The sequence below is a fragment of the Mus musculus genome, chromosome 4 (genome assembly GCF_000001635.26).
Source record: "Mus musculus strain C57BL/6J chromosome 4, GRCm38.p6 C57BL/6J".
In the NCBI taxonomy this organism is placed as follows: Eukaryota; Metazoa; Chordata; class Mammalia; order Rodentia; family Muridae; genus Mus; species Mus musculus.
In genome coordinates, this window is record NC_000070.6 from 106,373,984 (window position 1) to 106,399,324 (window position 25,341).

At 42.6% G+C, this 25,341-nt stretch overlaps 1 protein-coding gene across 6 annotated transcripts in view; it reads left to right on the plus strand.

The window, feature by feature from the left end:
- The window catches only part of Usp24 (ubiquitin specific peptidase 24), a 130,634-nt gene that overhangs the window by 58,004 nt on the left and 47,289 nt on the right, over positions 1–25,341 (plus strand). For all 6 annotated transcript variants that reach the window (XR_003954974.1, XM_006503180.4, XM_006503177.4 and 3 more), the window contains 17 exons: positions 8–61; positions 1,664–1,779; positions 3,346–3,412; positions 3,526–3,636; positions 5,056–5,154; positions 5,246–5,419; positions 6,086–6,171; positions 6,445–6,538; positions 8,252–8,407; positions 11,440–11,537; positions 13,496–13,591; positions 13,707–13,935; positions 14,518–14,677; positions 16,210–16,365; positions 18,375–18,445; positions 23,186–23,346; positions 25,067–25,128. Coding sequence is in view for 5 of the 6 variants with exons in the window: in XM_006503180.4 (XP_006503243.1) it covers positions 8–61; positions 1,664–1,779; positions 3,346–3,412; positions 3,526–3,636; positions 5,056–5,154; positions 5,246–5,419; positions 6,086–6,171; positions 6,445–6,538; positions 8,252–8,407; positions 11,440–11,537; positions 13,496–13,591; positions 13,707–13,935; positions 14,518–14,677; positions 16,210–16,365; positions 18,375–18,445; positions 23,186–23,346; positions 25,067–25,128 (1,990 nt within the window). In the remaining variant the exon portion in view is untranslated. The remainder of the gene's footprint in view (positions 1–7; positions 62–1,663; positions 1,780–3,345; positions 3,413–3,525; positions 3,637–5,055; positions 5,155–5,245; positions 5,420–6,085; positions 6,172–6,444; positions 6,539–8,251; positions 8,408–11,439; positions 11,538–13,495; positions 13,592–13,706; positions 13,936–14,517; positions 14,678–16,209; positions 16,366–18,374; positions 18,446–23,185; positions 23,347–25,066; positions 25,129–25,341) is intronic.

The window sequence follows — 25,341 nt, forward strand, 5'->3', positions numbered from 1 at the left end:
CTTTCAGGACTCAGTGTCTTTACATAAGAAATTCATTGCTGACTGCTATACAAGACTAGAAGTGAGTAAAAAAAAAAAAATGGTCTTTTAAATGACTTCTTTTCCCCTTTTATAAATGTATGTTTTCAGATAAATGTTGAATGTCGATATTTGTGGCTAGAGACTATTGGAGAATTGATCAAATGTACCATGTCATGGTGTTGGGAATAGGTGTGACCACAGATGTAGTCAGGGGCTAAGTGCTTGCTGTAAATCATGAGAACTACATTCAGAACTAGGGGCTGGCATTGCTGTGGGGGCGTGTAACTCCAGTACTGGAGGCGATTTTCAGGGGGGCTCACTTGGCCAGCAAGCCTAATCCAAAACACTGAACTTCAGGCTCAATGTAGAGACTCTATCAAAAAACAAGGCGGAGGTCAGTAGCTACCTGGTATTAAATTCTGTCTCCACATGCATGAGCTCATGAGTGTACTCATGAACATATGCCCATATGAGTGCCTGCTGACAAACAGACACACACACCAATTACACTCTGTATAAAATCTTACCTTCTCCTACCGGGCGTGGTGGTGCACGCCTTTAATCCCAGCACCCGGGAGGCAGAGGCAGGCAGATTTCTGAGTTCGAGGCCAGCCTGGTCTACAAAGTGAGTTCCAGGACAGCCAGGGCTATACAGAGAAACCCTGTCTCAAAATAAATAAATAAATAAATCTTACCTTCTATCTCATCCCCTCTTTCTCCTGTCTATCTGTCCTAGCTCCCACTTCTGGGACATAAGGAACCATCTATTGTACGATAGATTCCACATTGGTACTAGGATGTCCGTGCTTCACATAATTTATACAATATCTGCTGTTTGAAACCACAACAGGAGACCTAGAAGTAAATGATGTTGGCAGTCTTTGTTAATTAGAAGCCTATGGTTTAATATCATCTCATTCACTTTGACCACCTTAATTCTACCAGGATGCTTAAAGCATTAAAGATTAATGTTCAGTTGTAATCTGTGCTTAAGTTTTATAGCTAATGGGGTATTCCAAAAGTATAAATGCCACTGTCCCCAGATGTTAATAAATTGATCTTCCTCATGGCAAATATGTGCTATTCTGTACTGTATACAATGTTCCTCAAATTGTGACTTCCATACAAATATGTCACCATAAAAGATTCAAATATTCAAGTTCTTCTATGTGGAGTACAGTTTAAGTAAGTATGCACATATCTCAAGTAGCTCTTTTTAATATTTTGGGGTGTGTGTGTGTGTGTGTGTGTGTGTGTGTGTGTGTGTGTGCGTGCGCGCGCGTGTGTTGCATATGTGGAGGTCAGAAGGCAAGGTTTCCTGAAGGTGGTTCTCCTCCTTTCTTTACTTGGGTTCCAGGGATTCAGTTTGCATCCTTATGCTTTCTTGCCAAGTGTTTTACCTGCTGAGCCATCTCATAGCCCTCAACTGGCTCTTATTCTGCCTCCCATAGGTTATTTGGTGAATACTGATTGTCACAACTGGAAAGAGCCTGGTTGGCACCTAGTGGTTAGAGGCCAGGGATCCTGTTAAGAACCTTGCAGTGCTCAAGGCAGCTTTTGCAACAAGAAGTTAGCAAAAGAAGTTAATGTCAGAGACCAGGGTGAGAAACCCAGATATAGAATATTATTTTGTACTTTACAGGCAGCCAGTTCAGCACTCGGTGGCCCCACTCTAACACATGCTGTGACCCGAGCAACCAAAATGCTCACTGCAACTGCCATGCCAACTGTAGCAACATCAGTTCAGTCTCCATATAGGTAAGTGGCTTCAAAACTGAACACCAACATTAATATTGTTAAAAATGTTTATGCTATGTCCTCCCCAACATCTCTTCACTGGGGTCCTCAGAGCTTCTGTTCTATCTTGGAGAAACATAATTGTATGTTTCCTAATGTCCACCTTTTGTCAATGTCCTGAAGATCTGCAGATCATCACTAGAGTCACCTGAGTGTTGTTTGTGCCTTGTGGACACATTGTTTTCTTTTACTTCATTTTCTACTGCTTTGATTGTGCATAGCCTAGTCATTAGGATTTAATGCTCTGAGTGTCCCTCTGCTGCCCTCTGCTGGCAGATGCTTGTCAGTCCTTTTTATTCCTGGAGCAGTGTGTGTATTTTAATTTGCTGAGATATTACACACACACACACACACACACACACACACACACACACACACACACACACGGTAATCAAGATGTCCTTTCCTTTCCTAGATTCTTTTAAAAATCTGTTTTTAAAAAAATATGCTGAGTATTATATGTTAGAATTTATTAATATGAAGGGATAGAATGAAACCTAACCCCCACAAGACCCCATTTTTTAGTGGTCAAAGTGATTATAGAATCAGTTCATGATAAGAATGAATGCTTTCCACATTCTTGTGTGCATGCGTGCTTGTGTATGTTTGCATGTGTTTCTGTGTGTGCATATGCATGGAAATCTGACTACAATGTTTCTAAGATTTAGTTTAGTTGCTCAGTTCCTTAACAGTTTATCAGTCATTTATGGCCTATTGGATTGGGTTTTCAGTTGCTACTTTAAATGAATATACTTTCTACTCTTTTCTAGCACTTTTTATTCTGAATCTCAAATATAGCAAGCTAAAGAGACCACACAATTTTAAAAATGTTCTTATTTAAATGGTGTTAATAAACTATTTCCGAGTTGGATCTGAGTGAGAGTGTTGTAGTTCATCTCATTTCGATAGTTTTGAAAGAACCTTCTATAATCGGTACTTGCTGTAGTCTAGGGAGTTTGGGTTATTCTACTGTAGTTTTACCATCACATGCTGTCAAGTCTTATTATCTTAGATGATAAGTAAGATTCTAGAAGTCATTGATCAAATAGCCATCAGATTTTATTTTCAATTAACAACTTGTGTTTGTGGTATATTTCCATTTGTCTTCTGGTTTTCCCATCAAATTGGAACTTTGTCAGATTCCATGTTTTTGCAGAATTTTGTGACATATTTTAGTTATAGGATTATGAACATCAAATTCTCTAATTGTCCTTGGTGGACTGGTAAACATGAAGGCCTAGAGGCTCAGGTTCACTTTTTATGCAACAACTGTTTAAAAAGGAGAGGAAAGGTGAGCAGAAGCAGGCTTCACCCCCACCCCACCCCACCCACCTGAGCATGGCAGCTGTGAGCAGGCTTTCATACTGTTCACTGAGTGAAAGGGGAGTCTAGTCTTCGTGTGCTTCAGTTTTGCCCAGTGAGTGTTTACTGTGATTCTGGGTTTGGTGACACAGAGTAGAATTGAGCTGAAGTCAGCAGTTCATTTCATACATATTTTAAAACTTTGTTGGTCTTTGTAACTTACAGATCAACAAAACTTGTGATAATCGAGAGACTGCTGCTTCTGGCGGAGCGCTACGTGATCACAATAGAGGTATGGCCTCTCTTAGAGCAGTGGTACTCACGGTGCTGGGAGAGGTGGCGAAGCATGGGCTTCATGTGCAGTCGTGCCTCACTGTCTCACTCTGCTGCCTTATCTCTTCCAAGGACTTCTACTCTGTCCCACGAACTATTCTACCTCATGGTGCCTCATTTCATGGACATCTTTTAACTCTTAATGTTACCTACGAGTCTACCAAAGATACCTTCACTGTAGAGGTAAGTTTGCATTAATATCTACACCTATTTTCATAAGAACGATGTTGGTGGAGATAAATGATGGTTCCCAATGATACCTGATAAATAAATGGAAAATAAAGACTGAGATCTCTGGGAGCAAGCATGAGGACCTGCTTGGATCGCTAGCACCCAGGTGACACGCTGGGCATGGTAGTATGTACTTACAATCCTAGGGCTGGGGACAGGGTCCAGGGAGATTGATAGAGGTTATTTAGCCATTCAGTGAACTCTAGGTTCAATGAGTGTCTCAAAAAGTAAGGTGGAGAACAGTAGAAAAAGGCACTTGACATCAGTCTCTGGTTTTCACACTCATGAATACATATACTCATACAACACCCACATACAAACATAAAATAAAGTAAGCCTGAAAGGAAAGGAAAGCTTGGAATATAAACAGATATAAAAACACAGTGCCAAGTGAAGATGTGTGTTCTAAAGAGTAAGTAATAGTAAAGGATAATAAGTGGGTTGAAGGTGATGATATTCATGAAATATCTTGGATCAAGATGGACCCCTGAGATGGCTCATGTTCAAGCAGGGATTTGAAAAGCAACAGAGCAATCGCTTTTATTAGTACAGTCTTTTCAGATAGAGAGCAGCAGGTATAAAAGCCCACAAGGTGGCTCTTGAGAGAGGGTGGGGATAGACGTGACTTCCAGGGAATGGCATAAAGCACTTAGCACTGTATAGGGGACCACCCAAGAGCGGGAGCTCTTGAGAAGGCTGCTGTCTTCCTAGTTTGCAGCAAAGGGTCCAGCACATCGCAGCTGCTGAGCAAAGGGTCCAGCACATAGCAGATGCTGAGCAAAGGGTCCAGCACATCGCAGATGCTGAGCAAAGGGTCCAGCACATAGCAGATGCTGAGCAAAGGGTCCAGCACATAGCAGATGCTGAGCAAAGGGTCCAGCACATCGCAGATGCTGAGCAAAGGGTCCAGCACATCGCAGATGCTGAGCAAAGGGTCCAGCACATCGCAGATGCTGAGCAAAGGGTCCAGCACACAGCAGATGCTGAGCAAAGGGTCCAGCACATCGCAGATGCTGAGCAAAGGGTCCGGCACATAGCAGATGCTGAGCAAAGGGTCCAGCACATCGCAGATGCTGAGCAAAGGGTCCAGCACATAGCAGATGCTGAGCAAAGGGTCCAGCACATAGCAGCTGCTGAGCAAAGGGTCCAGCACACAGCAGATGCTGAGCAAAGGGTCCGGCACATAGCAGCTGCTGAGCAAAGGGTCCGGCACATAGCAGCTGCTGAACAAAGGGTCCAGCACACAGCAGATGCTGAGCAAAAGGCTGGAGGGAAGACCCGGCAGTTCCGAGCACTGACTGCTCTCCAGAGAGCGATGAGTGCAGCAAGCACATGAGTTCACTCACACCAGTGTTGCACTTTATTTTCTAGGCTCACAGTAATGAGACGATAGGCAGCGTCCGCTGGAAGATAGCCAAACAGCTGTGCTCTCCTGTGGACAACATACAGATATTTACGAACGATAGTCTGGTGGGTTTAAAGAACACTTGTTGGCCTGTTGGCCCAGGTTGAATAGTTCCTCCTCTTGTACTCTCAGTAACTAAGAAACAACCTTTTGCAGCTGACTGTAAATAAAGATCAAAAGCTCCTCCACCAACTGGGGTTCTCTGATGAACAAGTTCTTACCGTGAAGACTTCTGGCAGTGGGACCCCCTCGGGGAGCTCTGCAGATTCCTCCACCAGCTCCAGCAGCAGCAGCAGTGGGGCCTTCAGTTCGTCCTACGCCATGGAACAGGTAGGAAAAGGGATTTACAGCTGCTGCCTTTCTGCCTTCAGCCTGTACAGCTTTGAGTGATCACAAAGATCTGGATAAAGAAGCTGTGTAATTGAGAACTTACTTGGAGCAGAAAAGATACAGTTTCCCAGTCTTAGTCTTGGGATGTCCTCCTGTCTGACCTCCTGTCTGACCTCCTGCTGACCTCCTGCTGACCTCCTGTCTGACCTCCTGCTGACCTCCTGTCTGACCTCCTGTCTGACCTCCTGCTGACCTCCTGTCTGACCTCCTGCTGACCTCCTGCTGACCTCCTGTCTGACCTCCTGCTGACCTCTCATAAGTCTTTCTCCCTGGATCTGCTGTTGTTTATCTCTCCACTGGGTCCTCCTTCAGTACTCAGATGTGCTGTGCTCTCTTAGTGCTTTAGAGGCAGGGAAGGTAGAGCATTGAGAAAAGTGCTCCTCATACAGCCATGAGAAGCTGAGTTCAGTCCCTAGCATCTGCATAAAAAGTAGGGAATGGTGGTACATGTTTATATCCCTGTCACTTGGAAAGTAGAGATAGGCAGTGACCTTCACTCCGTTCTGTAGTCACCCCCAAACTTTGTACAAGTACTGTTTGTAAGTTTGGTTAGAAAAAGAAAATTCCTTTGCTAGTATATATTTATGTTTAATGTTTTTCCCTCAGGAGAAATCTCTCCCTGGTGTGGTGATGGCACTTGTATGTAATGTGTTTGACATGCTGTACCAACTTGCCAACCTGGAGGAGCCAAGGTAAAGGCATGGATTTGTGAGGCTTGAAAGCAAGTTATTAAAGTTAATGAGCCAAGCAAATCTTACTTGAAATATATATTTCATTATATATCTAAAATATATATCTAATATATATACACACACACACACACACACACACACACACATATATATATATATATGTATATATATACTAAATTTATTTCATAGTAGTACATAAATTTATACTAGAAGACCATATAGCTTATATGAAAGAAATTAAAGAAACTTACTTTATTTTTGAAATTTTCTCAGGATAACTCTACGAGTGCGGAAGCTTCTGCTCTTGATACCCACTGACCCAGCCATTCAGGAAGCCCTTGACCAGCTGGATTCTTTAGGCAGAAAGGTATTCATGTTTTTAATAGTTGCTTACCTAGCTTGAACTTTTGTGACATGACTCATTGAAACATTACCTGAATCCTATGAAGGTCATTATGATATCATCTTTCTATAATACTTTCTCTTTTTTGAAAAATACCCTTGCCATAAGCTAAAACCAGATCCTTGTGTTACTTTGTAAAAAGTCCAAACAGATCCAATTATGAGATTGTCTTCTCTGTGCTCCTGGTATAAAAGGGGAGGCTGACGCCCAAAGAGACATACTTTCTATTCAGGGGTCAGGCAGTCCTGATGCATTGAGATGCTTGCCTTCTCGATGCTGAGAGGGCCTCCACAGGCATCAGGCTATGGAGTAAAGCACTAAGAGGTGAGAATGAAAACTTGGATTAATTTCATCAACCCGTGTTAGACCCCAGGAAGTCTGATGCCAGGTGATTTATTGCCAACAAAATTAAACAGTCTAATTTGGAAAAAAAAAAAACGTTTCCTGGTGTAATATAATCTCCCAGTGCACAAAGAAATGTAATTACACTGAAACTCAACTCAGGATACCTGTCATTTCCTCCAAGAAGATGGGTTCTTGAGAGACGCTACCTGTACTAGCTAAGGGCCTAAGGAAGGATCTGGTCTGGCTTTGGTCATATAGATAGTGGAGGACTATTAGTTACCTCTGGTTCTAGTTATGGGAGCGTGGGCGAGTCTGTGGGTATGCAGATAACGTAAGAGTCGTTTAGACTGAAGGTTTTACATGCCCATTCCTTTTCGAGGACAATCCTGCATGCTTCACATTCCTGGATTCACTGGAGATCTGTGGGTCCAAGGACCTTTGTGTTCCCAAAAGATGCCTCCCTGGATCTGATCACTCCAAGCCTGAAGTCTTACATAACAAAGTCATTGTTACTTTTTTTCACAAGTAACACCTAAAGTTCATTCTGGCTGAGCATGTTGGTGCCTGCCTATGTAATCCCAGCACTCAGGAGGCAGAGGCAGAAAGATCTGAGTTTAAGGTCACACTGAACAGGGTCCTGTCTCAAAAAGACAAAGTTTGGGCATTATGACACTTGCCTTCATACAAAGCTTTGGGTTCAGTCCCTAGCACCGCAAAGAAAAAAATAAAAATATTAAAATTCATTTTATTTTAATTTTTAAAATATTGTTCCCTAAGAGAATTACACATCAACTACTTTATATGCCATATTCTTCAATTACATTCTCAGAAGAAATTATACCAAGGTTATTGAAACTGAGTTTTTTTTTTAATATTTTAGTAGTTGAAATTTGGACCTGCTCAGTCATGTTATCTGAGGCTCAAGTGTTGAGAGAGGACTCATAACCTTAAAATACATTAGTACCAGTTGAAAAGAAATCTTCAAGACTACTAAATTAGCAATCTTACAATTTTATTAGAAGCATAAAATGTAAACATGGAAACAGATTAAAATGACTTTTCAAGTATTTCTAAAAATGTAGTCTCAAGGCATTCATGAAGCGTGTGACCGTCGCTCACTGAACTCAGTTGTACGGTGAGTTTGATGTTTTGTGAACAGAGAATTAGGAGGTCTTATGAGTCTCCCCGCCCCCCACACTTTTTTTTTGAGAACTTTATTATTGTGGCTTATGTTAAAGAGAAAAAGAGCACAAAGCACTGAGATCTGCTTCTCTTTAAAGTGTGATTTTTAAGACAGGTGGTTTCTTTTTTTTCTACTCTTCCAAAACATAGAAAACTTTGCTCTCTGAAACAAGCTCCCAGTCTTCAAAGTCTCCTTCGCTTTCGTCAAAGCAGCAGCATCAGCCAAGTGCCAGCTCCATCTTGGAAAGTTTGTTTCGATCTTTTGCTCCTGGCATGTCAACCTTCAGAGTGCTCTACAACTTGGAAGTAAGAAACACCATTTCCTTCCATTTTATTTGGCTGACATCAGAAACAAGTGACAGGTTTTACTATGGGACTGATCTGCCAGAAAATTGGAAAAAAAAAAGTGATACTTTTCACCTTTGAAAATTCTTAATTTTTTTCCCCATTCATACCTCTATACATTGTTTACTTAAAAACTAGCATCTAGGTAAAAGAATTAGGAAAACCTGTGTCAGACATCTCCTGGCCTTCCTCTGTAAGTTTTACAAGTCGCTTTTTTTTTTTAAGATTTATTTATTTATTATATGTAAGTACACTGTAGCTGTCTTCAGACACACCAGAAGAGGGCGTCAGATCTCGTTACGGATGGTTGTGAGCCACCATATGGTTGCTGGGATTTGAACTCGGGACCTTCAGAAGAGTAGTCGGCGCTCTTAACCACTGAGCCATCTCGCCAGCCCCATCTTTAGCTTTCTTGATTAAATACATTGTAATATTTCTTTAAATTGTCATTTGTTGCCATTGACAGATTTATGAAGAATTTGTCAGAAAGCATACTAGCATTACTACTTCAAGTTCTAAGAAGGCTATTAAATGAATTAAAGCAATTATTATCTTCTATTATTTTATTATCTCTTATTCTAATCATTCAGGGTTTTATAATAAATCTATAGACTGAAGTAGCTTCAACCACAATTTATTGGGTATAACGGTGGAGACTGGCCAACCCCAGATCAAACATCAGCGGACTCAGTGTCCGATGAGAACCTGCTCCTGGCTCATAGACACTGTGCTCTCACTGGGCCCTCACTTGGTAGACAGAGGGTGAGCGAGCTCTCTGGAGTCACTTAGAGCACCAGTCCACCTCATGCCTCATCATCTTCAGGACCTAATCATTTCCCATAGCCCTTGTAATACACTAGGAGTTAAAATTTCACAGGGTGAATTGGGGGGCATACAAACATTCAGTCAAATGCAGCTACCTCATTAAAAGTAGCTTTAAATGAATATATTTAATTCACCAAGCACTACTTGTTTCCTGTGTACAAATTATTACAGTAGTTAAAAAAGACAAAGTATTGACTTCCAGGCTTTTAAGTAAGATACATGGGATGCTAGGTACTTAATCAGGAAAGCAAAGCATAATCCAAGGGGAAGTGTCTGGGTGCAAACATTTCTGCTCGTAGATCAAACCCTCTAATCACTGTGTTTGTAGAAGATAAAGCCTTGAATGAATTGGCTTTATTCTAGAGAGATATGTTCACATCAGTAACTAAGCAGCCTTAGTGTGTCATAATACCTAAATGGATAACAGGTATCCTGATTAATTAGTATGTATCTTGAGCATAACAAATGCATAATTAGTGAGGGGAAGCATGTATTTTCCCTGAAGTGTACTCATCTAATCTCATTTGGAGTCTACAGTTATCCCTTTTCTGTTCCACTTGTTGCTTATATGTTCAGAGCATGATGATATTACATACTAGCCATAGAGTATTCATTGTTCTGAAAAGACAGGTTAGTTTTAAGAGAGGAACATATTTAATAAATGATCTTAAAATTAAATAATGCCTTATATAACATGGACATTTGAAAATAAGTATAATATTCCAAAACAAAATTGTCCGGAAGTTTTTGGCCTGCTTACATTTTTCATCTTATGATTTGTACTGGATTTATTGCTTTTGAGAAGATGTTTCTGGAAAGCTAAGGTGTAGTTTTATCATCTGTATTTAAGAGCACCTAGTAAAGCAAGACTGTGCTGGCATTGGGGTGTAGCTCATCACAAACTACCTAAAGTCTTAGAACCAAAGCACTGATTATAAACACCTCCAGTGTAAGTCTAGGCCTGTAAAGTAACTGAATTCCTCCCATAGATCTCTTTTGCTTCAAATGTACAAAATATGTGGGAAACATCTATTCCAAAAGCACTTGTTTTTGCTAGTTCCTGATATCATCATTTTCTTCAACTTTGCTCATTAGTTCAGTCTACCAGGAAACCTCAAAACTAATACCATAGATACCTGTCTCTTTGAGGAGAATTGATTCTCACTAAATTGTTGCTGAGTACGGGGGTGTGCATGTCAGTGGCTAACTGCACAGGAAGGACAGCAGAGCAGAGGACTCCCCTTCTAAGCTGTGCTTATTCTCTGAAACTGGGAACCCCTTCCCAAAGAGAAGAGAGTGTCTCTCATAAAAACATTAAATGCACAGGCTCGTAACGCTCATAGGTTTATAGATGGAGAGTTCGTAGAATAGAAAAGTATGCTGAGTTCAAAATATCTAGCCTAGAACTAAGATTGTATGAGATTTTTAAATCATAACAACTAAATGCACTATTGTGCACTATTGTTTCCTGGACACTTGTTTGTGTTGCTGCTCACTGAGTGCCTTAACTTTGTCTTTCCTTCTGTTGAATCTGGTACAAGTAGTCATTATCCTCCTTTAGCTGATAAGGAAAAGGAGGCCCTGGGGAAATTCCATGTGTATGATCTCTCAGCTCAAAGCTGATAACATTAGAACATGACTGAGTTGCTACTAAATTGTGATTTCTGTGCTACACCTCCACCCACCACAGCATTCAGTTAAACTTTACTTTAAGGTCGGCTCTGCAGTATCAGAGAAGGGCAGAGATGTTCGAGTGAGACCCACCTCACCTTCAAAGCGAGTGCGTGTGCCTAGGGCAGAGCATGTGTCCAGTGAGCAGGTGCTGTGCTCTTTAGGGACTTCAGCTAGTGCTTTTTGGTTTTGAGCTGTTTATAAAACTCTGGCCTATGTGTATTTAAAGAACGTATTTTGCATATTACATGAATTTATTTGTTATCTAAGCTTGAAGGTATTTTATGAAAACATTTGGTTCAGAACTGGAAAAGGAAATTCTAACTAGGCACAGTATGGACACATGTGATTGCCTTTACTGAGGGAAGGAGATGGGCCGTCATAATCTAGGGAACTGGGAGGCAGTGGCAGCAAAGGAATCCATCCTGAGCTGTGTCAGTAAGAGTGCGCGCTGCAGAAAGTGTCAGAGCGACTAACTTGGCTGCTTTGCTCCCCAGGTCCTAAGCTCCAAACTCATGCCCACGGCTGATGACGACATGGCAAGAAGCTGCGCAAAGTCCTTCTGTGAGAACTTCCTCAAAGCTGGAGGCTTGAGGTTTGTGAGTTACAAACCCATCCTGGTCATATATCCTGGTGGTTTATTTCTCACACGTAGGCCTTGCTTATTCCTCCAGTGACCTCTGTGAGGCATTATGAGGTTAGAGCAGGTGGGAATGGCACCGTGATGTCTTAGGATGTTTCTATTCATTTTCTAACTTTTCATTACTTGGGAAAACTTAGTGAAGAATGTCTCTCCCCTCTGCAAGGGAGGGAGATTTTCAAGAAAAGTAAAGTTGAAGCGGCCGCCTCTCTTTCTTGCGTCGTCCACGAGTTTATGTCCTGTGTTGCAGCAACATTGGTGCTACTGAAGTGGAGCTGCTCGGGTGGGACCCTTCTCTCGAGAGGCTTGTGCTTAAGTGGAGAGTAGCAGCAGTTAGCCTGGAGGCTGGCGGTGCCTGGAAGACGCTTCACAAAAGCCATCTGTGTGTGAGCTGGGAGGGAGACTGAGTAGACTGGTCCTTAGAGCAGCAGCAGAGAGAGTGCTGCAGTGCGAGGGGAGGCAGGGCGAGGGCAAGCGGGACCGTGCACTGCTCGTCTCCTGTCTACTCAGGGAGATCAGGTCAAAGTGAAGAAAGGTTCTCACGCAGGCAGGCAGGAAGAAGGAAGACCAGCTTGAAGTTTGAGCAAAAGATGGTTCTTAGAAGTCCTGTGTGGAAAAATAGCATAGAAGAGACTCTAGGTAGGGACCTTGAAGATAAAGATGGGGAAATGAGCAGTAAAAGAATTCCTAAGCAGCAGGTGGTTAGATGGCTCAGTGGCTAAGAGTCCTGCCAACTCTTCTAGAGGACCAGGGTTTGGTTTCCACTACCCACATGTATCTAACAACCACTGCTAACTACAGTTCCACAGATCCAAGACCATCTTCAGATTTCCGCAGGATATTACACATGCACACAGACATACACATAACGTAAAATTAATATTAAAAAAACATTTCCCAAGCATTGTGGAAGTTCTGGGGTGCTGGGGAGAGAACTGTCTTGTTGTGCTTACCCCCTTCTTCCTGCATCCCCCACCCACCCACCCCGCAGGCTTCCTGCCTGCTCATTTCTCCACCCCTACCCCTTCTTTCCCTGAGACAGGGTCTTAGTCTGTAGGCCAGGCTAGCCTGGAATGAACTTTCTGATTCAGGCAGGCGCAGTGATTATGTTAATTCTACAGCTTTGGCTTCAGCTATCAAATCCAGTTTTCAGTCTGCATTTTAGAAATGTTCTTCTTTAAACGCTCATTTCAAATTACCCAGCAGTTTACATGTCTTTGGTAATCAAAGCTTTGTTCTTGAACTTACTGTGTGCATTTGTAGTTTATATGTTATGCATTATTTTAAGCAGTGGGAACAGAAAGCAGTGAGTAAAGTAGACAAAATGTATGTCCCCATAAAGCTTGCCGTCTCCTAGAGAGGGAGACTAACAGTAAGTAAGGGAAGGCTCGGGTTAGGAGGGTCAAGAGCTATAGAAAGACACAAAAGAGGAAGCTAAGGGGTAAGCTTGTGATTCTTAATGGTAGCTGAGAAAAGGGCCACTTGCTGAGGTGACATTTTTACAGAAACTTGAAAACTGGGAAGGAGCAAAGTTTGGAGAGCAGCTAGTTGTCCACTCTGTGGAAGCTGCCTGGAAACTAGGTGGGACACCAGAGGCCAGAGTGCTCGAAGCCAGTGACTTCTGCCCAATAGAATGTGGCACTCTGCGACACTCGGGATCAGGATGCGTAGCACCTCAGTCGGCTCTGCACACTCTGCCTTTCTGTTCACGCGGGAAGCTGTTGAACAACTTTGTGCAGATGAGACCCATGGTCTGATTTATGCTCAAAGAACTACTCTGCTTGACCTTCCAAGAATAGATTTCTAAGATATGTAGAAAGTTGGTAACTAATCATTTATGGAATATTGCATTTAGTTTTCTATTTTAAAGAAATTCAAGTCTTTAATATTCTATCTTTATTCTTTCTTTGCAGTTTGGTTGTAAATGTCATGCAGAGAGATTCCATCCCATCAGAGGTGGACTATGAGACAAGGCAGGGTGTTTATTCTATCTGTCTACAACTTGCAAGGTATGAAGATGTATTGATTATTCTCTCAAGGCAATATTTTACTTTTCTTCTCAATTTTTATCATTTTAAAAGAGTATGAAATAACTTTGAATGCGCATTGCCTTCTCTGTTTAAGGTTTTTACTTGTTGGACAGACAATGCCAACATCATTAGATGAAGACCTCACCAAAGATGGCATAGAAGCACTTTCTTCCCGTCCATTCCGAAATGTCAGCCGGCAGACGAGCAGACAGATGTCCCTATGTGGGACCCCAGAGAAGTCGTCCTACAGACAGCTGTCAGTGTCAGACAGGTCTTCCATTAGGGTTGAGGAAATCATTCCCGCTGCTCGAGTTGCAATACAAGTAAGTAGTTGGTGAACTCAGCAAGTACCAAGTACCCCCTGCTTGGAAAGGGAGCTGGGAATCTAGAACAGCCCCAGTGTGACACTGCTTTCAAGCAGTGCAGCATGAGTAGGAAGGAGACTGACTGTAAGTTCAGAAACCATGTGATCAGGGTGAAAGTAGCAAGTGTAAAACTCCAGAAACACCGCCTTCCGTGGTCTCAGCAGTAAGGGATAAAGTCAGTCACCTGTGCTGCTGTGTGTGGTTAAGCCACGAGGTCCTAAAGATTAGATGGTAAACAGAATGAGGGAGCTGGAGAGATTTGTTCAAGTAAAAAGAACAAAACCGGAGCTCACATGCTGAGTGACAGGACGTTCATGGGAGCTGAAGTGTACTGTGTAGAGGGGTATGTGGCAAGAAAACAATGATTGGGTAAAACCAAAGCATGGGACTAGGGACCACAGGTCCTAAGGAGCGTATGTATGTGAGGCTGATGTGAGAAGGGCAGTCCTTTGAGATCTAGGAGGGGAGGGTTGTACCCCGAGGCCCCCGTCAGAGAAGCCAGCATGTCTTTCTCACAATACCCTTTCCATGCCTCCTTAGACTATGGAAGCAAGTGATTTCACTGCCACCGTAGCTTGTTTCATGAGACTGTCATGGGCTGCAGCTGCAGGACGGCTTGACCTTGTCGGAAGTAGCCAGCCAATTAAAGAAAGCAATTCTCTGTTTCCTGCTGGGATCAGAAGTAGACTCAGCAGCTCAGGTACTGATTTAAAGTGGGACTGTGCTTTTAAGTAAACGCAGAGCAGTATGTTCCCCTTTAGTGTGTGTGTGTGTATGTGTGTGTGTGCCTGTATACATATGCATACATGTGTGTGTGTATTTATAACAATAATAATTAAAGAGGACGAGGCCATAAATTTGAGGGGGGAGGGTTTATGGGAGGTAGAAGTGACATAAATACAATGTCCATGTAGAAAAATCTCCATAGCAAAAAGGACAATAATAGAACATTGGGCAAGAATTAGCTGTAAGAATAATCCATGTGCAGATTTGTCAGATTATAAAAAGAAACTTTTCCTCTTGGGTTTTTTTTGTTTGTTTGTTTGTTTGTTTTTTTTGTTTTTTTTTGAGAGACAGGGTTTCTCTGTGTAGCCCTGGCTGTCCTGGAACACTCTGTAGACCAGGCTGGTCTCAAACTCAGAAATCTGCCTGCCTCTGCCTCCCGAGTGCTGGGATTAAAGGCGTGCGCCACCACACCCATTTCCTCTTGTTTTTGAACATGATTAAAAAATGCATGAGTCTTGGCACCTTACTTAAGAAAAAGGGCATTTATTAGCACATGGAATAAGTGCAGATGTCAAGTCCTGCCATCTTAGCTTTGCTGAGTGTAAAGGTGTTACAACTATAATTTCTGGCTGAAACATGAATTTCCCAGAAGTCTAGCAGGGTAAACAGCTCTTCTTGGTTTGGCACAGCTCCATGCCCCAACTACAGAGAGTTGCTTGGGGGGGGGGGGCGCCATGCATAGCATATGTGTGAGCTAAAGACCAATATAAGATTAGTGTTCTTCAGATATTTTTGTTCTCTCTCTGGTTTGGGGTGAGAGCAGCTGTTTTGAGATAGGGTCTCTCGAGGACATAGAAATCACCCATCAGGCTGGGCTGACTGAGCAAGCCCTAGGAATGTGCCTGTCTCCACCTCTAGCCCTGTTAACTTATTTTCTGTTGGGCCTTTTCATGTAGCTTTATTACTTGGCTTTATTAGTTCTTCCTGCTCTATATGTTTATAAATACATCGATAGTAAAAGGTTTTTCAAGTTTAGCTTGGTTTGGGTTTTTTGGGATAGGGTCTCGCTATCGCCTTGGCTGTCCAGGTGCTTGCTCTATAGACTAGGGTGACCTCAAACTGTCTACCCTGCTTCCCCAGTGCTGGGATTGAAGGTGTGTGCCACTACACCCAGTGTAATAATATTTTTTAATTATGACAGAATATACAGAAATATTAAGTAAGTTATATTTTAGTATTCTTGTGTCCATGTAGTCTGTTGAGATCATCTTATAAGACACAAGGCATTCTCCCACCTGAAAGGAGCTTTGTCATGTGAAAACATTTTGAGTCCCTGCAAATGTGTTTAAGACAAAGCAGCTGGTGTGTATCAAATAGGGAGATGACATCTCCTGTTCCCTGGCAACGCTTTGTTGCAGTATTTACTGTTGCACAAGGACTGTGGGTCTTACATTACAATACTGCATGCTCCTAGGAGCCATAGTAAACTGTGTTCCCTGCTTTCAGGAAGCAATTGCAGCTCTAGCAGTGAAGGAGAGCCAGCAGCCCTGCATGCTGGGATCTGCGTCCGGCAGCAGTCTGTGTCCACCAAAGATGCCCTGATTGCTGGAGAGGCTTTGTCTCTTCTTGTTACGTGCCTGCAGCTTCGGAGTCAGCAACTGGGTAGGAGGCGGCTTATTAGTAATTCATTTCTTTCAGAGAAAGCCAGGTTTCAGTTAAGAGCTGGCATTGCTTTATAAAAAGCTCCTTTTGATGAGAGAAGGGATAGAGAGAGTGAGGATGGAGAACAGGAGAAAACAGTGCTAGAGTGCTTAATTCTGAAGGAATGTTTGAGTGTTTGCTGAGCCTTTTGTGTACATACACATCCATGTCCACACATACAATTCTACATCAGGTGTTACAGGGTGCCATGTCTGCTCTATTGGAGATAATTGTAACTAAGGAATTGAATCGCCCTGGTTACTAGTTTATAGTAAGTAAATCCTGCCAGAGTTATATATTGCTAGGTCTGGCTCTGTAATCTTTGCTAATGACTTCTAGTGGGTGGAGATGCTGGGCCTTAGTTCCTCAATATCTTTGCTCTGTCTTCTCTTGTTCTTGGTGATTCCATCCATTTTCACAGCCTTAAATCCACGTGACACTGTTACCCTCCATGTTAGTGTGAGTCTTCAGTCTGGACACCCTCCTCATCACCCTACTTGAGCTATCTCAAACCTAACGTGATCTTGCCCATAACACTCAGAAGTTCTACCAATTTCTGAGCAGAGCAGTTCCAGCTTCCTGCATGCTCTGCCTAAGAACCTTGAGTAACTATGACGTTTTACTGTCTCTGCTTCTGTTATGTGAGCGTGGCCTCCTTCAGAGTCTAGACTCCACCTGTTTGTACCCCTTTCATGCGTGCACACTGCCTCCACCTCTTAATTGGATTGAACCAATCACTGCTGACCTAATTTCTCTCCCTTCTCCTGTGCTTCCAGTTTATTCCTCAGGCATGCTCCTTCTTCAGAACTCCCAGGCTTCTCTGCTTATCCACAGTAAAACCCAACTCTTTACTAAGTCCCCAAACCCAACACAATGCAATAGAGCAGTGATTCTGTTTCTCCCTCCTTCCTGGCCTCTTTGCTATTTCCTCAGTACATAGATAGATTACTGCCCCAGGTCCTTTACACTGGCTGTCCCTCTTTCCTCAAGTCTCTGCACACAGAACACCCTGGTTAGACTTTCCCTGACCATCTTCCCCAAAGCCTAAGCCTTCCCCATGCCCTCACACAACCCAAACCCTTCCCTCACTTTTCAACATCATTTGTTTTCACAGCCGTCTGTACAGTACAGTCACTTTTCATGATACTGCCATCATCCCCTCTCCTCCAACTGCGCTGAGCTCCACTAAGCCAGAGACTTGTTCATTGCGTCCCCTGCTGGATCTGCAGCCCCCAAACACTTTGTAATGTGCAGGAAACTCAGGAAATAGTCAGAAGCAAAGTAACTTCCGTACTGGGAATTGTACTAATTGTCTAGTCTTAGCTGTAATTACTCATTTCAATCTACCACAGATAAAGATCTGATGGACATGGTGTGCTTTCTATAACATCCAAACTAATTGTATAAGTCAGAAGTTAAAATTATCAAGATAAACATAGAAATTAGACATTAATAGTTCCAACTTATAATTAATTAAAGTAATACCTGCACAAATTTTCTGAGAACAAATGAATTTGAGGATTTTTATATGGGAAGTTAAAATCATTATGAAATATCTTTTTAAGACTGTACCATACTCATAATTTAATTTTCCTGAAATTGTTTGAGAGGTTTTCAAATTGAGAAAGTATAACTTCTCCAGTTTTTATCTCATCATGTATGAACTTAGTTTAAGGTGTATTCTATAGTTAGTGGCACTGTAGTTTATAGGGAGAAGACTTCCTTCTTCTGTAACTGACACACACGTGGCACAGGGCAGTAGCTGAGATGTTCCGTGAGGCACGTTCAGTCCCCAGGGACTAGTGGACAGTCACAGAGACCATTGTAGACAATCCTGGGGTTTGCCTCTATGGAGAAAGGGGAAATTTTCTGCTTAAATTGGTCTTAAGGAATGACTTAGGAATACTGTCATTTTGTCAGTGCGTCACCTGATTCTCTCCTTCTACCCTTCATCCCCTTGATTTCCTTAGCGTCTTTCTACAGCTTACCATGTGTTGCTGATTTTATCATCGATATTCTGCTCGGATCACCAAGTGCTGAGGTAAGGAGTTCTATTACTTAGCGAAAGACCTTTTGGTCTTGTTATTATGGGCTTTCTTAAAGGCCTACAGCATTTTGGGAAGTACAGAAGGAATGGCTACAGACCACCACCCTGGAGGAAAAGTGACCATTCAGACTACACTCTCTGCCTTCTCTTTCTCCCTCCACATTCCAACAAAAGTCTCAGCACTGGGGTTAGAACTGGTTGATGTTTGAGTTTTGTTGATAACCGGAGAGCAGCCTCTAGTGTTAAGCATCTGTTAACTGCAAAAGCAGCAGATGGAGGCTTCGGCATGTTAGTCAGAGGCTGGAGAGATCACCTTTCAAACCATGAACTTTTGTCTTACACGCGTTCTCACGACCGGCCAGGAAAGACACAACAAACCAGAATCTTCTGCGGCAAAACTTTATTGCTTACATCTTCAGGAGCAAGAGTGTAAACTCAAACCCAAAAAACGAAAGCGAAACCCCGTCCCTATTTAGGAGAGTTATCCTTCGCCTAGGACGTATCACTCCCTGATTGGCTGCAGCCCATGGCCGAGTTGTTGCCACGGGGAAGGCAGAGTACATGGGGTGGAGAAATACCCTTGGCACATGCGCAGATTATTTGTTTACCACTTAGAACACAGCTGTCAGCGCCATCTTGTGACGGCGAATGTGGGGGCGGCTTCCCACAGTTCCCCCTTTTCTATTAATAAGAGCAATAGGCCACCCATATTAATGAGAGTGGAGATAGAGGTCAAATCCCCAGTGTGCAGGTAAAGGAGCCATGTACAGGATTAGCTCTTAGGCTCACAGGCTTTTACCCAGAGCAACCCTGACCTGCTCCCGTGTCGTTTTACCTGGAGAGAAGGACACTTGGACACTCAACCTTCTTGAAAGATGACATGTCTCCCTAGAATAGGCTCATATATGCCGCAGAGCCCTTCTACTGCAGTGCTTAGCCGTGCAACTCTCTCAGGCTGCTGAAGCACACTCACTCTGTCCCGTGCAATGAGACTAGCCTCGTGGTGTGCAAGAGCTGAGTGGCCAGCGACCTATTGCTTAAGCATAGATAACCATAAATCAGGGGAAGCACCATGTTCTAGTCCTGCAAGCGCCTGGGCAATAACCACCTTGTCTCTCCTAGTTTGGGCCTTAAGCTTACAGACCAACCAAAGAAGCAACACTAATCCACAGCAAAGTGTATCTCCAAATAATATCAATCCCACCCATTCTTTAAAGAAGGAAAATGCTGAGGAGATCCAATTGGGTAATCCTTTGGTCAGGGACAGGTCCAAGAGCGTGGAGTTGACCTGAAGTCTCAATTCCCGAAGGATCTGTTCAAATTCAGCCGTCCAATTCTGTAACATATACTGAGAAAGACTTTTTGACAAATTAGCTACCCTAGTAAATTTCTCATACTGAATGGAAGTAACACACAATCCCGGAAACTTTTGTTCACATCCCAGCTGAGCTATTTGCCATAATACATCTAGTTGTTTCTGGACAAGATCTATGAGTTGATTAACCAGCATGAGACCACCCTGTATCTTGACATTAGCTGAGGCCTGTTTATCTATGACTGTAGTCACTGAGGCTGACAAAGTGTTAATGGTGTCAGTCGTCTGGACCTGTCCAGACAGAGCCAAGGCTGTCTGAATCAAGGCCAAACCCAGTTCCTAGTTAGTGGTAAAAAGCAGGGGAATACTTGAGCATTATACATCACCGTCATTGGGAGTGGAAATGTCGACATTATCCCCCAACGCTGCTCTCTCTTTATTATTGACGCCCTGGACATCACCAAGACGAGGGACATCAGTATTCCCTTGGTCAGTCTGGATTTTTCGGGTGAGTCTTTCTGGTATCCAAAATGGGTTGTCTTCATTCTGTGGGAAAACACAAATAGCTCCCCTGGATCTTATCAAAATAGGATCCGGGCCATACCATTTATTATCAAGGACATTTTTCCATTTAACCATCTCATTGGGCCTATCTGGCTCTGAACAATGACGTTCAGCCGCAGTATGGCCATGAGCATCAATATTTAAAAAATTGAGTGTAAAGAGTGCCATAGACACAGACACTCTTGGTACTCAGGGTAGAGTCTCGACTCCCCTCTTCTGCTTTATTAGATAGGCTTTGAGGGTGCGATGCGCACGCTCAACAATACCCTGTCCTTGAGGGTTGTATGGAAGTCCAGTCAGGTGGGTCACGTCCATCTGACGGCAGAACTGCTGGAATTTTTGAGATGTATAAGCTGGTCCATTATCAGTCTTAAGGAGTTTGGGTTTCCCCCAAGCACTCCATGCCTCAAGACAATGTTGAATCACATGTGAGGCTTTTTCACCTGTTAAAGGTGTGGCAAACATTACACCAGAGCAGGTGTCAATAGAAACATGTAAATATTGATTTCTCCCAAAGGAGGAAATATGCGTGACATCCATTTGTCAGACCTGTAATGGCCTGATGCCACGAGGGTTTACCCCTACATGAGTAGATAAAATTTGACAACAATCTAAAGGCATTATTAAGTAATCAGAATCATTTTCAGTAGAACCAATCCCTCTGGCAGCTCAAGGAATACCAGAGGAAGGAAAACAGCCATGTAGGCTTGGCAAAATTATTAGTTGAGCTATTCTGTCTCTTTGTGATATAGAAAAGACAACTTGAGGACAAGAACAGAGAACCTGAAGTTCCCCTTTATAATCCTGATCTACAACTCCAGGGTGGACAATAAGACCTTGTAGGCTGCAAGAGCCTGCCTCTGTCTCTCTGGCCACAAAATCTGAGAAGGACTCCTGAGGTCCCTGGACGATCTTTGTTAGTTGTCCAGTGGCTTCACCTGCTCGGGAGAGCGCCTTCCAGGCCCTAATAGCCTTTTCATCTGATTCAGAACTATTAAGAACTGGCTCCTTGAGCTCACCTAGTGATGAGTAGAGGCTCCTTCTCCTAGAGACCTCCGCTAATTTATCTTTTTTCTTTTCTTTTTTCTTTTCCTTCCTTCCAATCTCTCCCCAGGTATTCTTACCTGACCTAAACTTTTCCTCGGGTTCAAGACCCGTGGAAAGGCCTGTATACTTATTCTGTGTACCATATTTCCTCTTTGCTCCTACTCTCTCTCCCCGCTTTACTTCTGATAGATTGCCCTGAATTTCATCCAGAATTTTCAGCCCTGCCTTAACCACTTGATAACATGTGAAAAGGAACAAAAAGGCTCCTAACACTAGAAAAAGTTCAAGGCCAAACATACCTTGTAAAGCTATTTCCCACTTTACTTCTGATAGACTGTCTTGAATTTCGTTAGAAAGTTCAAGATCAGACTTACCTTGTAAAGCTATTTCCCACTTTACTTCTGATAGACTGTCTTGAATTTCGTTAGAAAGTTCAAGACCAGACTTACCTTGTAAAGCTATACTTACGGGTACCCTGTTCCCCAGCTGAAGAGTTCTGAATTCATGCAGTTGAATCCTTCTCAACAGTCTGTGATGCGGGAACACTTTATTACCACCATTCCCCAGCTGAAGAGTTCTGAATTCACGCAGTTGAATCCTTCTCAACAGTCTGTTTTACGGGAACCTTTATGACCGTGACCCGCAGTTCTGGTTCCGGAATGAGGGATCTTCCTTGCGCCGGTGATGGTTAACTCCCGTCCCGAGTTTTCTTGTCCCGGGTTTCAGCACCAACTCTTACACGCGTTCTCACGACCGGCCAGGAAAGACACAACAAACCAGAATCTTCTGCGGCAAAACTTTATTGCTTACATCTTCAGGAGCAAGAGTGTAAACTCAAACCCAAAAAACGAAAGTGAAACCCCGTCCCTATTTAGGAGAGTTATCCTTCGCCTAGGACGTATCACTCCCTGATTGGCTGCAGCCCATGGCCGAGTTGTTGCCACGGGGAAGGCAGAGTACATGGGGTGGAGAAATACCCTTGGCACATGCGCAGATTATTTGTTTACCACTTAGAACACAGCTGTCAGCGCCATCTTGTGACGGCGAATGTGGGGGCGGCTTCCCACACTTTTGTTAGGTTTTAATTCTTTTATATGTGACAATGAAAATAAACTTTTTAAATATTTGAAAATAGGGTTTATTTTCATTGAGTTATAAACCTGTTAGATCAAATAAAATTGTAGAGTAGTTTGGGAAATTAGTTTCCAAACCACATTTATTTATTTATTTATTTATTTATTTATTTAAAGATTTATTTATTATTATATGTAAGTACACTGTAGCTGTCTTCAGACACCCCAGAAGAGGGTGTCAGATCTCATTACGGGTGGTTGTGAGCCACCATGTGGTTGCTGGCATTTGAACTCAGGACCTTCAGAAGAGCAGTCAGTGCTCTTACTCGCTGAGCCATCTCTCCAGCCCCCACATTTACTTTTTAATTAGTCCATTTACTCTGTAGAATCTTTACCATTCAAAGTTAGAATCGTCACATCTTTCTAATATATTTCAGTTGCTTGAACAAGTAAATGGTGTGGATTTTCAGGGTGTTACTTTTTTGTTTTGTTTTGTTTGTTTCTTTTTCGAGACAGGGTCTCTCTGTATAGCCCTGGCTGCCCTGGAAGTCACTCTGTAGACTAGGCTGGCCTTGAACTCAGGAATCCGTCTGCCTCTGCCTCTGCCTCCGCCTCCCAAGTGCTGGAATTAAAGATGTATGCCACCACGCCCAGCAGGGTGTCACTTTTGAAGTAGCCTACAATATTGATGGCATCTGTCACTTATCTGTCACTTAATGTCTGATGACATTTCAGATCCGCCGGGTCGCCTGCGATCAGCTCTACACTCTTAGTCAAACAGACACTTCGGCCCATCCAGAAGTGCAGAAGCCAAATCAGTTCCTCCTAGGAGTCATTCTCACGGCCCAGCTGCCTCTCTGGTCCCCGACCAGTATCATGAGAGGAGTCAATCAGAGGTATGGGATAAAGACAGAGTGGGCAGTGGTTGTTCTCTGTGCTCCTCCTGTGAAGTCCACGCGGGTTCTTGAGTCAAGAGAGCTGCTCTGCCTTGCCTCACATGCAGGTTCTGCATGTTTTTCCTGACGTAGGATGAAAGTTAAACCCCACCAGGCTTCCCTCCCCACCAGTCCTCACTCCCACACTACTCTTCCTATTCGGCGACATCCCGAAGTTATTTGAGCCTGGTCCATTGGTCCACATCACTTCTGTCCTTTTGCACATCACTTTGTCAGCTCAGATATTTTATGGAGTCTGTAGGTGACTCTGCTAGTTTGGGTATCTTAAAACTTTGTTTTCTAGTCCATAAGCACAAGGTGTCACGTTATGTTTAATTTCTCCCAGCAGTGTGCACTGCTGTACTGTAGAAGACATACCTCCTTGATTAAGGCAAATCTCAAGTATCCTATTATTCTTGATGCTGTTGAAATTCACTTTTCAGATTGTGCAGTGTTGGTAGGAAAAATACAATTTTTGTTTGTTGACTTTTATATTCTGTAACTTTGCTAAATTAGCAGGCATTAACAGGCTTGGGTGAAATCTTTAGTGTTCTCCATATATTAATATGCTTGTCAGAGTAGTGAAGAGGTGAGCCCATTTCACTGCTCCAGTCTGGATGCCTTCTTTCTTGCCGTGTTCTACTGAACAGAGCTATGGTAGCAGTGGTGGTGCTGTCCTTAGGGAGGAGCTTTCCATCTTAGACTATGGAATGCAAGATTCATATGGAGTTTTCCTGTGTGGCCTTTATTATGTTGAGTTAGACCCCTTCCCTTCCTACTTCAGTCAGTGTTTTGATCACAGGGCAGCATTAAACTTGGCTGGCTCCTTTTTCGTTAAATTTATTTAGTTGTATTTAATGTGTATGGACATTTTGCCTGTATATGTGTGTGCCTAGTACCTGTAGAGACCAGAAGAAGGTGTTGGGTCATCTGTGAGCCAGTTGGATGTTACACTTTTCATAAATTTGAAATTTGTACTTCACAACATTTTTAAAATGTCTTAGTTTGGTATATAATTAGCAATTACCATAGCTAATTGTGCTGCAGTTTACCAAGGTGGGTGTGTGTGTGTGTGTGTGTGTGTGTGTGTGTGTGTGTGTGTGTTTTACCCTCAGAAAGGTCTGAGTTTGGATGTTTTATTTGTAATTTTAAATAACCTAAAAATCTTAGTTCATTACACCCACTTGATCCATTCTATAATAAGACTATACTAAGCATTTAGAAATTACAAGACTGAGAGAAATGAGGTGTCCATGGACACCAGCTCGTAGTAGTAGTAGTAGTAGTAGTAGTAGTAGTAGCAGCAGCAGCCAAGATTGAAACCAATCTGATCCTTCCACCTGTGCTCCTGCCCACCTTAACAGTCCAGCAACTCCATGCACTTGACAGCTAATGGGTAGATACTGGTTCACATTTGAGTGAGCAGATGCAGTCAGTGTTTATGTTAGTTTACAATACGATACACCTATAAGTTTGTTTCTCTCTACACCATTGTTCCTAGATTACAGTTTATTAAAATTATTAATTTCCATCATGTTACAATTGGTATTTAATTTAAGTATTGTATGCTTAGGAAAATTACCTTGCTCAGCTGCTTTGTAAGCTTATTTTTTAAAAGAAAATGCTTTATCTTTTAAAATCAGGCCTTTATTAATAACTGAGAAATCTATCTGGTTTTCAGACTACTGTCTCAATGTATGGAGTATTTTGATTTGCGGTGCCAGTTATTAGATGATCTGACAAGTAAGTAAAGTCTCACTTTGATTCGGGGTGGGGGAAGTGAGAATGGCAGACCATATCTGATGTATCTGTCAGAAAGGGTTTTTTGTTTTTTGTTTTTGTTTTTTGTTTTTGGGTTTTTTTTTGTTTGTTTGTTTGTTTGTTTTTCGAGACAGGGTTTCTCTGTATGGCCCTGGCTGTCCTGGAACTCACTCTGTAGACCAGACTGGCCTCCAA